The 14,934-nt window shown below is 33.6% G+C and overlaps 1 protein-coding gene across 1 annotated transcript; it reads left to right on the top strand.

The window, feature by feature from the left end:
• The first annotated feature begins 4,725 nt into the window (after window positions 1-4,725).
• LOC129265184 (corepressor interacting with RBPJ 1-like) lies at window positions 4,726-14,934 on the top strand. Its single transcript, XM_054903196.2, has 4 exons — window positions 4,726-4,819; window positions 8,704-8,925; window positions 9,626-9,723; window positions 10,916-14,934. The coding sequence occupies exons 2-4, from the start codon at window positions 8,841-8,843 to the stop codon at window positions 11,666-11,668; spliced, it is 936 nt and encodes a 311-aa protein (XP_054759171.2). The 5' UTR covers window positions 4,726-4,819; window positions 8,704-8,840; the 3' UTR covers window positions 11,669-14,934.

Genomic DNA, 14,934 nt, shown 5'->3' with positions numbered 1-14,934 from the left:
TCTATCAAAATTGCTTTTAAGATAATCTTTGATATCTCAGGTTACAAAGAACTCAGTTTCATGAAGATTGATAAATCCGAAAGTACTGGAATAGTCCATTTTATTCGTGGGGGTGCTATTACCTCTCATCACGGACGGACATTTTTACTTAAATTAAATTCTCTCTAGTTTTATTGTTTTTAAAGTTATTCTAATTTGGTTTGGATGTTCTTGCACTCTGAACATTAATCTATTATCAAACATAAATTAGTAGAAAAAAAATTTTGGGAAGTACTTTTTTTTTGGTAGGTGTGAACATTTCCATTTTGAAATTTCCATCCGTGATGAAAAAAAATATAAAAAGTTTTTTTATTTTTTATCAGAATAGAAATAAAAAATAAAAAGGTGTAGAGGTATCTCACTAAACACTGTACATCATTTTATTTGAACATGCATAGCTGAAATCCATACATTTTATCCATATCATAATCTCAATCAAAAATGATCACGGACGGACATTAATTTCATCACGGACGGACAATGTAAATTCACTCAAATTCAATTCACTCTAGTTTTATTGTTTTCAAAGTAATTCCAATTTGGTTTGGATTTTCTTGTACTCTGAACATTAATCTATCATCAAACATAAATTAGTAGAAAAATATGGGAGGTAAATTTTTCTGGTAGATGTTAACATTCCATTTTGAAATTTCCGTCCGTGATGAAATTAATGTCCGTCCGTGATCATTTTTATTGAGTTTATGATATGGATAATATGTATGGATTAAGCTTTTTATTCTTTATCAGAATAGAAACAAAAATAAAAGTGTGTAGAAGCATCTCACTAGACACTGTACATCATTTCATAATTTATATCTACTAAAATCCATACATTTTATCCATATTATAAATCAATCAAAATAATCGCAAGACGGACATTAAATTCATCACGGACAGACAATGAGCAAATACTGAGCAGATTATGAATTTAATTTTAGTTCCAATTTGCAGTGAAAAATGGTACTGAGAATTATTCAGAACTCAAAACGATGGAAACCTACAACTCTTTACAATTTTTGTGAAATCCTTCTTTGGCTGTTATTTGGGCTTAATTGTTGTAAGGAAATTTTTTTTAAACATAATTGGAATGCAGATAGAGTTGGAAGCTACATGTATGCCAAAAAGCAGGAAATTAAATAGAGCAAGAATAAGTCAAAAGCTACATATTTCATCAATTGAAGCTTGCAGAAAGTGATGGAAAAGAAGAAAGTAGAATGCATATTCTGATAAGCAGAAAAAAAAAAAATCCTTTTTTCCATACTGTACAAACCTATGGATTCACAATGCTTCTAATACCCTTTTCATAAACCCATCCTCCAATTAGCCGCCTAAGAGTAATGCGGATAATTCAATAAAAATTGCGTTCACAAACTCCAAAAATTATCCGCATTATTTTTACGAGGCCCGTCCTGAAAAAGGCGGATTATCGTCATGGCAACCACACACACCCCCTCCGATGCGGCTGTGTTGGAAAAGGGTGACCTTGTGACCGCACCATGGCAATTATCCGCATTACTTTGGAATGCGTTCATAAAGTCAAAATCTTGTCCCGATGCCGCTATTATGCAGATAATAGCAGCATCAAATAATGCGGATAACTCTGGTCCTCCTACGATTTTACGACCAAATTATGCTGCTATTAGCCGCATAATTGTGTTTATGTGTCCTTGAGGCTTGTGAAAAGTACAAGAATTCCTTTTTTTTAAAGTCCATTTTGGAGCTAATTTTGAGCAAATTGCTGATCTGGTAATCTGAAAATGCATACAATTCATATAAAGCTTGCACTGCAGTGTTTAGAAGTTTAATTGGTATTTGATTTCAATTTTGGATTCGGTCAGGGCCTAAATACATGAGGACTGTTGATGTGAAGGGGTGTCTCCACTTTAATATGGACAAAAGATGAATTTGAAGAGAGCCTGGACAAGTGTTGTGCAGGGGCCGCGGAAGCGGGGGGCTGGGGGGGCTTCAGCCCCCCCCCCCCACTTTTTTCCAAAACCGTGTACAAAAACGTAAACATGACCATATGATTGTGATTTTTTGCATGGTCAGCCCCCCCACTTTTGGCTCAGCCCCCCCCCCCCCCACTTTGAATACCGTTCCGCGGCCCCTGTTGTGGTCGTACTTGATCCACCAAACAAGCATAATGATCAGCAACCTGTGAATCTTATGGATTTACTTAATGGACATAAAAAAATATGTGCTCTTCGAAAATGAATGCCTAAAAATGTATGAACATGTATCATCATGATATATCATAAAAAGTATCAACATGATCATTGATCCACTGGATGTTGATTTGGTACCAACTATTCTCTAAATTGAAAAGAAGACAATGTGCATTAGGATATTTGATTTTGAAAAGAACTGTGTTTAAAAGCAATCATATGCCTTATTTTGTGTGTCTAGCATAGAAACCATGTTGCTACAACTTAAATCAAGTTGTAGCAACTTGATTGTGCAACTAATATTGTTTAATCATATATAAAAATGTACAAATCATCAATACAATAGCATTTGTTCCCCCAAACAAGTAATAAGAACTTCTTACAAGGTACTTCCAATGTATTTTAATTGTGTCCGTCCGTGATGTCCGTCCGAGATGTCCGTCCGAGATGGAAAATATTTGCAATTCTCTCAGAAGTTTGATATTGGTTAAGAATTCAATATGCTGAACATAGAAGCTAACATACCTGAGTATGAGTTGCATTAACAATTATTGGTCAAAGTTAAGCTATTTAGATAGAAACAATAAAAATGTTCAAAAATTCTGAAAACCACATTTCTATCATGTCCGTCCGTGATATGGCACATTTAGTGGCTACCTATGTTTGTAGGTAACCATGGCAACAAACTTTTTTCATCATTCAGCATACTTTGTCCTACCCTTCACTATAAAACACAAAGGAACCATGTTCATCTTATTCCTAATTTGTTACAAGCCTTCAAAGTTTTCAAAATCTATCAAATGTCCGTCCGTGATGAACCGATCATGCTCCCCTATGGAAAGGGCATGCGTGCATGATCCGGCTAGCGCGGCCTCCGCCGGGTGCGCTCGAGCAGAGACAATGGTCGGACAGCGCTCTGCGGCCGCTTTTCACCAAAATTGCAGCTCATTGTAGCAGATCAATGCGACCGGAACGGCGTAACGAAAATATGCGAAGCTTTGGAGCGGATTTCTTTTTTCTCGATAAGAAGAAAATGCTATGCTTTGGAGCGGCTTTCTTTCTTCTTTTTCTCGATAAGACAAAAATGCTATGCCTTGGAACGGAAATTTGAGTGTAAAAATGGGGGTCCCCTCCGCGGCACATACCCACTATGCATTATATACTGAGTGCCCCCCCCCCCCCCCCCCCCGGGCCTGACATCGAGGCACAGACTGGAACCTCAAAAAACAAAAAGTTCTGTCGCGGTAGCTCTCCTTCTTTCAGAATTCATAGCAAAATGGCCGTTCGAGACCAGTACCGAGGGTGTAGGGCACATGCGCGAATTTGACAAAGTCTATATGCGCTAGTGCTATAGCCTCGGTCTCGATCGGCCATTTTGTTTTGAATTCTGAAAGAAGGAGAGCAACCGCGACAGAACTTTTTGTTTTTTGAGGTTCCAGTCTGTGCCTCGATGTCAGGAAGCTGCCACTCGTTAGACCTTCATCCATATAATCGTGGTAAGTGCTTAATTTCTGTTTTAACTATTTATTCTTAAAATTATTTAGACCATACTTCACGCTACTACCGTGGGTATGGTGAATTACACGGTAAGCCCCAGGACTCGTCCGTGTAATATTAGGCAGCTGTTACTCTCCAAAATGGGGTAGAATGGGGTCGCAATAGCACCCCAAATAAAGGGGGGAAAATGAATTATGCACTTACCTCGATTATATGGATGAAAGTCTATCGTGACACAGAATCCTGACATAGAGGCACAAACTGGACCCTCAAAAAAAGGAAAATTTCTGTCATGTTCGTTCTCCTTCTTCAAAAATTGAAAATAAAATGGCCGATCGATACCCAGAATGGAGGTCTAACTTTGCCTTTTTTGGGGAGGGTCCAGTTTTGTGCCTCAATGTCAGGATTCATGATTTTCATCATTGTTTCTGTAAATATTTTCCCAATTCCAAAATATTTATTTCACACTTTTTTGTTTTTTTTTCCATGTTTTATAATTTGCCTTGTCACTTTTACCTAGGCCTACATGTAAGTAAATTATATTAATTTATTGGTGGCAGTATTGTATCGATTAGAAATAACATTTGGAAGGTATTTGTTGAACTACACTGTACGTTGTAAATCAACACAGTCATTTCAGTTATGATTTATGCTGTGTATTATGTACATGTTTTCCACAGCAAGCTCCTTTCGATTTACTGTTTATCATGTATTCTCCAAAAATCAGACTTTATTGTGACTTTTGTGAGCATAGTAAACCACCATCTGTATCAATGGCAATCCATCAACATTCCCTGTCACTGAAAACAAAACTCTAAATATTGGCAGTTATACTTAAAGTGAATGGGACAGTATGCAGAAGGGTCATTCATTGAACTAGTAAAGTTCTTCCTTTGAAAGAATTGAGAAAACCCTAGAGGCTTGGAGATTGGCTCTTAGAACCCTTTCAATTGAGATGTGAAGAGCAATTGTGAAGCAAGTCAAGGACCTGTATTCTCTTAGTTTAGACTTAAGTTTTCCTTTTAGTGGAGTCTTTCTTCAGTAGATGATGCACATGTACAGTTGGATAGTGATTCAGTAGATTAAGGAAAAGAAGAAAAACTGTCTTATTCTGAAAGGTTAGTACACATGATGTGATGTGAGAAATGCGTTCAGGCTGCATGAATTTTATCAGTGAGATTTGCACTAATGCATTCCTGGACTAATACATTTCGGGTGACATGTAATACTCGTAGTGGAATATTAATAGCATTTGTCTCTCATAAAACTATGATCTGAAAACTGTAGACAGTAGAGACTAATGTGATTTTCCACCCATAAATGTTAAGAATGTATTGCTTTATTTTATTGTGTGTGTGTAAAATACCCATGATTATCTGCTATGCTATGCTTATTTTATTTTTTATTTTCCAGGCAATTGTATCTATGTGAGCTGAGAGATTTTAGACTTTGCAGTTCTCATTTTGAAAGAAAAGAGTAGTGACTGACTGACTGACTGACTGTACAGTTTAGTCAGAGATTTTTTGTTGTTGGATTTATTGCTGTACGCATAGGGAATAATAGATTGAGTGGTCTGTTCTCATTATAGATGCACCTCCACTATCCATCCATGGGTTGTGTATAGAGGATATTGATTGGGACTGCTTGATTGAAGGTGGGGTCATACTGAGCTCTCTGTTCAAGCAATACACAGTATTTAACCAACTTACAAATTCATGGTTTTCAGAAACATTTTAAGATTTTTTTTAAAGATTACGTTCATGCTAGTATCATAAATTTAAGAAAATACAGACTTACACTGTATGCCAAATAGGGTGTATTTTGAACTATTTCATAAAGATATTATATTCCTGCAGAAGGATTGGTACATGTTGATCAGGGATTTTAGTACTAATGATTTTATGATGTTTTGCATGGCATGTTGGCTCATTGGTAGAGCAGCCGGTTCATACCAGATTTGTCAAAATGGGACCTCCTGCTTTGTTGTAGCTTAACACTTGGCTATATACATGTATTGGGGACACATAGAGCAGTTCCATATCATAAACTGAAGTTACTAACAGCCATCATCATCAGCATCTCTACATTGTATGTCTCAATATTGCTTGATTTCAGTTAAGTTTTCTTGCCTAAGGCTATGCTGCATACTGCACTGAAATCAGTATTGCTCAATAAATAATCTATAATTCCTGAATTGCACTGCACATACATGTAATGCTTCACAGCTGCAATGTGTAGGAATTGAAATGAGGGAGTAATCAGCAGTGTCGATAAAAAGATAATTTTAATGCTCTCCCGGTGTAGCTATGTTCTGATTCATGATTCATGTTCATGACAAAATTGTGTGAACACACAAATCACCTTGCAGATCCGTGCCTGCTTTAATCTTCTCTTTCATCACTGGCAAAGTAGAATGCTAATGAATTGATGGAATGTGTTCTTGATAAAAACAGAAAACAGTGCCTTGGGTGCCTCCTCACGTCTGTGTCATTGCTCATTTGCATATTTCACGATGGTCAGAAATTGAAGCATTTGAAGCCAAGATTGAGTAGTTGCAGTGAGCAATAATTTCAAGAGGAAAACAGTTATCACACTGATCTACATCTGTACTTGGTTATTTCAAAGCTATATTTCAAGTACTTTCAGCGAGCAAATTCGATTTGATAGTCTGTAGAATGATGAAATCTATGCTAAGAAGCTACATGTAACACACTAAAGATTACCAACACTGATATGCTGATGTGTGAACCTTTGTTATTGCTTGGAAAAGACCCTTTTTTTCACATTTCTCAGCAGTTACAAATTTTCTTCCAGAATTATTTAGCACATGATTTTTTTTTTACACTTGGGTTGTCATTTCACTGGATACTTTTTGGAACTTATTTTGAGAATGTTACAGATCTGAAATTTGCATTTAATTTAAAGGTCAAGTCCACCCCAGGAAAATGTTGGCTTGAATAAATAGAGAGAAATCAAGCTAGCATAATGCTGAAAATTTCATCAAAATTGGATGTAAAATAAGAAAGTTATGACATTTTAAAGTTTCGCTTATTTTTCACAAAACAGTGATATATGCACAACTACGTGAGTCAGTCGATGATGTCCATCACTCACTGTTTCTTTTGTTTTGTATTGTTTGAATTACACAATATTTCATTTTTCATAGATTTGACAATAAGGACCAACCTGACTGAACCTTATAGTATTAAACAATGCTAATTCCACATGTTCAGGGAGGAATTAATTGTTGTATCACTTGACAATGAGGAGGAAGTTAGAATATTTCATATAATAAAATCCAAAAGAAATAGTGAGTGGATGACGTCATAGTCTCCTCATTTGCATACCAGCCAGGATGTGCATATAACTGTTTTGTGAAATTATTAAAGCGAAACTTTAAAATTTCATAACTTTTTTTATTTTACATCCGATTTTGATGAAATTTTCAGTGTTATGCTTGTTGGATTGTCTCTTTTTATTCAAATCAACTTTTTGTTGGGGTGGAATCGTCCTTTAAACATGGTCATAGCTTTTTAACTTTCCATTCCCCATTCACCCCAGGTGTCCTTCATCAACTTTCTACAAGTGTCTACCCAACAAAATTTGGGATACCTTGATTTAACACTACACTCAACCCTAAACTTAACCTTAAACCTAACATTAAATCCGATTACAACCCTAACCCTTTATCTTTACGAAATTAAGCCCGGAGCAATTGCCAAAGGGGGGGGGGGACAGATGTTGTGTCACCGATTATAAAGTGAGATAATTCATTCACACAGAATTTTATATCTACATATGTATGAGTTATGTGAAAATGATACCAAGTGAAATAAAAACAACATTTTTTTAAATGCTTTCAATCATGTAAGTTTAACTTGTAAGCCCTACTTAAAAAAATTGAAACTAAATACTGACTTTGTTGAATCATTGTGAACCATCAACCTGGTACATTCTGACAAGCTTTATCATGGACATCAAATTTATTTCTGGTTTTATTGCGTGTAGAAACAATCTCTTGAAAGAACATTGAAATGATCAGAAGTTTGAATTGTTTATAAATTAATTCCTAGCAGCAAAGATTTTTTGCCTCTGTTTGGATTAAGAAAAAGAGTTGTAGTTCATGTTCTGTTAGATTTAAAATTTATTTTAATACCATTGCATGAAATAGACAACACATTAAATTTTGTAATAGTTTTATACATGTACGGTATTATTGGTTGGATGAAAAAAAATATTTTCAAGATTTTAAATTTTCTCAGTTTCCGTTCATTTTTTTTTTTTTTTTTTGGGGGGGGTATGGAATATGGATATGGCATAGTAATTTGCTACATCTGGTACATTCCTAATACAAATTAAATATGACTGCCATTGTTCTCGTTTATTCTTGAGTGTTTACTTGACTTAAGGGGAAACCCCGGTGTAGTGGTCCACCTGCACTCAATCAGTTATATCGGGAGGAGAGACCTGGGGGTCATAGTGATTCAGTTCGCTTTTTGCCTCCCAGGCACATGTGACGCCAAACAAATAATATCACAGAGTATTCAAGAAGGAACATCATACTGAATAATAATAGGACTTCCCAAATTTCTCTATAGGGCAATTACATAAAATGATCAACCTTTTTGTATGTCCGACCCCCATTTTTCTCAAGTCCTACTTCACTTTATAAACTGACCAAGTCATTGTCCTTTGAGAACATTACAGACTGTCAAAAGAACAAGAAATTAGAGACAGAAAATTTCATGAAGGTCCCACCTATAGGGGGACGGATGATGTACATATGTTATGGAATTGCCCTATAAAGCTATAAAGTGTTTGTATTTATTTGCTTAAAATGTGTATTGAAAGTAATTTTTACATGTTCAAATAATATATATTTTTGTTATCTTACATGTATAATTATTCATACTTTTGGCATATCAGTACAACAAATAGATAGTGATTATATGCTTCATTTCAAATTCTATTACTAAGCCTCTTTTTTTCCTTTATAACACAGGTTGGGTATTTGCCAGGTTTCATGGTTACCTAATCCATCATCATCTCCACCATTAGCAGTCCACTCATCTCACCATCATTCCTGTAATCCATCTGGTTACCATGGTAATAATCAGCATGTGATGTAATATATGTCCGATGGGGCAAGTGTGCCCAGCCAGTACTCCATCCCAGCAGTATGTACCTACTAACTGCCAAGGTGTCTCCACCAGTACAACCTATGGTAAATAAGTTTCATAATAAATACAGTCCACTTCAAATAGGGAGTTGACACTTTGTGAAGTACTTTGTCAGATGAATTAAAAATAATTCTGATGTCAAATTTAGCAGATTTGTTCAGATTTGGCTAAAATACATTCAGAAACATGGTTTAGTGAATGGATTATATAAAATAATTTGAAAGTGTAGAGTAATGAAAATTAGATTAATGCTACATCTACTAGTACTGTGCACAGTTGTGCAGGAGCTGTCCTGGGTGTTGATGAATAGCATTGGTTAGAAGAGACAGTTGATATGTTATCATGTGTGGTTTCATTTCCAAAAAGTCATCAGAAAACACAAATGAGACTAATAATCTATTTTATATATATTTTTTTTATTTTTGCCATCACTTCTGAATTGTATGATTAAATGATAATTTTTTTTTTTTTTTTTATTCCCCAGCTTACATTGTATACTTGCCTGGTCACTATCTTCTTCATTCAAAACACAAATTTCATCAAAATTCTGTATCATTTGATTAAAAGAATAACTACAACATACAAATTATAAAAGAATACAACACAATCACAACATTGTTGTCTTGAATTAATCAGAAAAAAACCACTTGAGATATGTATTATTGTGAAGTGATTAAGGTAACCTGGGAAAAGATTCAAATTTGTGTTAAAAAAAAAGTATTTATTTAATTTTTGTCTTTTCAGTAAAGAGAAAGATTGAGACGAATCAGCCATGTGTGGAATCCCGACTGATATCACGAGGGGCGTCGTGTACTCAAGATGATATAAGACGCTCACTTAGGGTAAGGGAACCGTTATAGCTTTGATTTGCTAATCAGTGTACAATCTATTAGTTTACATGTACAAAAGTGCTAAAAGCCTATTTAACTTATTCAAAAAACTGTGCAAAATTTAATTTTAATATTAAAGGTCTAGTCCACCCCAGAATTCTTTTGGATTTTAATCAAATAGAGAAAAATCCAACAAGCATAATGTTGAAAATTTCATCAAAATCAGATGTAAAATAAGAAAGTTATGACATTTTAAAGTTTTGCTTACTTTTCACAAAACTGTTATATGCAGAACTCAGTGACATGCAAACGAGAGAGTTGATGATGTCCCTCACCGTTTCTTTTTTTATTTTTTGAATTATACAATATTTCAATTTTACAAATTTGACAAAAAGGACCAACTTGACTGAACAATAAAATGTTAAAACAATGGTAATTCCACATAACCAGGCAATATTAAAACTTCTTTCACATTACCATGAGGAGACAATTAGAAAATTTCATATAATAAAATACAAAAGAAATAGTGAGTGGATGATGTCAATTAGTCCCCTCATTTGCATACAGACCAGGATGTGCATATAACTGTTTTGCAAAATTAAGCCAAACTTAAAAATGTCATAACTTTCTCATTTTACATTGGATTTTGATGAAATTCTCTGTGTTATGCTTGTTGGATTTTTCTCTTTTTATTTAAATCAAACTTGTCCTTTAAAAGATTAGAATTGAATATTTACCAAGCTATGGCAATATTAGCTGCTATTCATCTGTCAAATTGTTTGCAAATTATGGACCATACATTTAATTTAACAAACTAAGAGGAAAAACAAACAGTTGCATGCTTCTTTCATGACAGCTTCCTTTATAGAAGTCAAATATGCACATGCTATAAAAGTCATACCATGTTTGGTTTGCATGTTGCTCATGTACCCAGGAATTAAAAAATTGAACACTCAGTATCTTTAGTGATCACATATCACAGAGCCGGAAATAAAGATTGATTTTGAAAATTTTTATCAAATTTCAGTCATATCAAGAGCATAAATATTGCAGGTATTTATATATATTTTTGTTATTTTTGAAAATTATGTTTTGGAATTTGACTTTTTGGTGTGAAAATTGCCCTTTTTCTTGTGTTTTGTTGGTTTTCAAATTTTCTTTTTTTTTTCTTGTTTTCTTGTTTTTTTTCTTTTTGCTTTTTCAGAAGGAGAAAGAATTGCAGAAAACGTCCCTAAGATCCAGCAATATATCAGAGGGCAATAAAGATGATGAATGTCTGCATCCCAAGCACAGGCATTCATCACGATCCATTCAGAATCCAAGCATTGAAAGACATAGACCTGATGGTCAAGACTCACTCAGGAACAAAGAACATCGGGAGAAAGACAGGAAAGGAAAGAAACATCGGCATCACAAGCATGGGCATGATGATGCCCTCCAAGTAATCCGAGATGAATTTGAACAGTTTGAGCGCACACATCATCATGAAGCACAAAGAAACCATCAATACCATAAAACGCATTTACTTCATCAAAAAGGTGCAGTATTACATGTAGAGTCACATGTTGTAGCCAAGCAAGAAGTGTCAACAAGACAACAAAATAAGCATGATCCCCAACATCATCAACATGATAAGGTTGTTCGGCAAGAGAATGAATTCAAAATTGCCGAAGTGAACAGAAAAGAGCGTGATAAATTCAGACATAGTCCTCATGTTGCGTACAGCTCCCAGAATGAACATAATGCCAAAATTAGTGCAAGAAAGAACCATCTGCCAAACAATAGTCAGAGCATAAGGTCTTCTGAGAAATTGCAGAAAGAATGGTCTAACAGAATGGAGGCAGATTCTTCAAGAAGTTCTATGAAAACAAAACAAAAAGAGAAATCAGCTAGAGGGTCACAAAGAACAAGAAAACTAGAAGATCCTGTTTATAGTTTACCTCCCATTATCAAGTAATTAAAAAGCACAAATATATTACCTTGAAAGTAGTATGCTTTGATCATCGGTTAATTTGCATTATTCATATTACAACTCAAAAGATACATCTATGAGGTATTAAAGGTCAAGTCTACCCCAGAAAAATGAGAAGAAAAAAAAAAAAAAATTTCACATAATGATATGCAAAATAAATAATGAGTGGGTGATGTCATCATTCCCCTTAATTTGCATATCGACCAGGATGTGCATATAATTGTTTTGTAAAATTAAATGAAACTTTAAAATTGTGTAACTTTGTTATCGACATCAGATTTTGATGAAAATTTCAGTTTTGTGCTTCTTTTATTTTTTTTTATTTTTATTCAAATCAACTTTTAGTTGGGGTGTACTTGCCCTTTAAGGGTTATGATAAAAAATTATATTTGTCAGACTAAAGTAAAGGAGGACTGAGACAGTATTGAAGACAGCTATCTTCATCAGAAAAGAGTTCACATTAAAAATACATTTGCTGCACACTAATTGATCCAACTAGATGTAATTTTTTATAAACAGATTGGAGTTTTTCATTTTGGAAATTCAAGTATTCTACTTTGATGCAAGCCTTGTGATCAGATTAAAGTCCAAATGGACTTCAAGTTGCAGATGATGTCATGACGATTTGGAATTGATTTTGCTTTTAATCTTAAAAGGAGTCTGGAAATAGACTGGAATTTCAATTTTAATATCCATACCATTATTCAGTACTTTGATCATTAAGTTTTTATAGGTTGGAAACTTGGAATGTTCATATCAAATGTAATGACCATTTCTTTGAAAATTGGATCACAACAGATCTAAAGTCCTTCCACTTCTTTGATTTCTTGGCTAAAGAAAAATTGCTGAATTCACTTACTTCCACCATGATTAGCAGGACATTTGAGTGTGTATGAAAAGTTAGATTTTGTTCACATCCATCTCTTGCAACACTTTAAAAACTGTAATAATTCAGAAAAAGGTACTAGAAGTTTATGATTACAGTTGCCATACTATAGTCTTAGTGTAATTGAATTATTGCTGGGTTTTTTTTTCCTCACTTTTTTTTTTCATTTCATTTTTAAAAATGGGGTCCAGTGTAATTGCAAAATAGTGATTGAATTCAGGGAAATTCCATAAGACAATCATCCCTTTGGTATGCCCAACCCTTATTTTTCTAATTGCTCTTTGTGAACTGCTTGTTTCTAATGATAATTTTAGAGCATTACAGCTTTTCATATGAACAAGAAAGTAGGGACAAGCCATTTCTAGGTCACACATACAGGGGTTGAGAGGGTTGGAGGTACATAGTTTATGGAATTGCCCTTCATTATTGTTATGAGCTGTGACAAGATGAACTTTTCCAAGTGTTTTACACACCAAAGACTAAGAAAATTATTTGTAATTTAATGCTGAAATTCAAATCCCAGTACAATCATTATGCAATATATACATGTATGTCCTTCACTGTATGTAAAAATGTATTCAATTTTCATGCATATAACTACATATATCAAGGAATTTGATATTAAATATATATGTGAATGTTTTCCACAACTGAAATTTAATTTCAATCATATTTCTGTTCATAATTACATATCACAGAAACTGAAATTCATTTAATTTAAATTCCATCCTTTCAATACTTATTAAGATATTTATTTTATTTGATATAAATATTAAGTATTAATATCAAGGGATATTTATAAACCATCAAACTAACAGTGTTTATTACTAGCCATTCTTGCCCACTATAAAGAATTATGTTCATTTATCAGTTCATGTACATACAGATTCATGTATCTTACCAACTTTATTGCAACAAAACATGGTATTAATTGTTGTGTTATAATTTTGTGGTATTTTACTTGATTTTTAAAATATTGATCCTAAGGTTTGTATTGTTTCAATAAACTACAGTGTAGCAAGTAGTTTCCCAAAACATCACACTGACCACTTTAGACAAGCTGAAGATTTTTTTACTTGTACTTCTCAAAACATGTCAGAAACAAATATAAACAAAAAATGAGCTGAATAAGAGGGCATGATAGATTTGACACTCTGCTTGTGTTTTTTTTTTTTTTTTTAATTCTTACGTTTTGTGAATAGCAAGTAAATAAGCTTCAATCTGTAATTAGTGTTATGCTAAAATTCCATTAAATTCAACCATCAAAAATATTTTGTGGTACTACCATTCATCTTATCAGTAGCTTCACAGTTTTTCACTTTATGTAGGCCTATATAAATTTAGGAAGATAGATGCAATAATGCTCACAGTTTGCTACATATTTTAGCTAAATTATTTGTTCTTGCTATTGATAGATGACTGTAGATGTTTGTATATACAATGTCAGTGTAAATTCTTTTTAGCCTCTTATTAAGCCAAATATTAAATGGCTATCCTGCCAGTCACAGATGGTGAATTTGATTTGGAAAAAAAAGGTTTATTAAAATCAATTTTGATAAGAATTTCATGTTTTATCAAAATCTTATCAAATTTTGACTTAATATAAGTAAATACACATGCATTGCATAATATAATCTGAAACTTTGCTTCAACTTTGGCAATGAATAGACTTACTGAAGGTTGAATAGTACTGCAGACTGCTAAATCATGAAATGACAATACATGTCTCTTGATCATCATTCCATGTTGATCTCCAAACTGGCATTATTTCAATATAGCATATAGTTTTAAAGATAATTTCCCTATGTTTTGAAAAAAAATATCAAATTTATTCCTTATCTTTAAAGGTACAGCTCAAGATATATCACTGAAAATATCACATTTTTATTTCACAAAAATATAACATAAAAATAGACCTCATGATGAATATATTGCCTTTTATGTATGAAGCATCTGAATTGATCAAGCTTTTTCAATCTTAGCCAAATTATACCCTTTAATTGAATATATGTAAACAAGACCCAGATGTGGTGTGTATAATGTCATCTCTTAGAGCAGTTAAATGTGCATATATTGAGTGCTTTTACTCCAGTCGTGCATTGCAAAATACATGTGCTTCAAAGAGCAAGGAAACTTTGGCTAGTAATATTTATGATGTATGTACTTGTGAGAAATGGCCGAATCTCATGTAAAAGATTTATGTTGAGTGTACTAAATACTTCTTACTACTGTACATAAAACATTTTTATGTATAATATTTGAAATTGGAGTTTGTCAGACCAGCACTTTTTAATGACATTCTTACATTAAAAAGCATTCGCACTTCCATTTGCAATAAATTTCAGTCATTAAGATATAATTGTAA

This window comes from Lytechinus pictus, chromosome 7 (assembly GCF_037042905.1).
Source record: "Lytechinus pictus isolate F3 Inbred chromosome 7, Lp3.0, whole genome shotgun sequence".
NCBI lineage: Eukaryota > Metazoa > Echinodermata > Echinoidea > Temnopleuroida > Toxopneustidae > Lytechinus > Lytechinus pictus.
This window is presented reverse-complemented; position numbering and strand designations above follow the sequence as displayed.

Bases quoted from the DNA above. Each gene is read 5' to 3' on its own strand.
- LOC129265184 (XM_054903196.2), top strand. From the start codon at position 8,841: ATGGGGCAAGTGTGCCCAGCCAGTACTCCATCCCAGCAGTATGTACCT. The intron at 8,926-9,625 runs GTAAATAAGTTT...TTGTCTTTTCAG, and splicing joins CTCCACCAGTACAACCTATG to TAAAGAGAAAGATTGAGACG. The intron at 9,724-10,915 runs GTAAGGGAACCG...TTGCTTTTTCAG, and splicing joins ATATAAGACGCTCACTTAGG to AAGGAGAAAGAATTGCAGAA.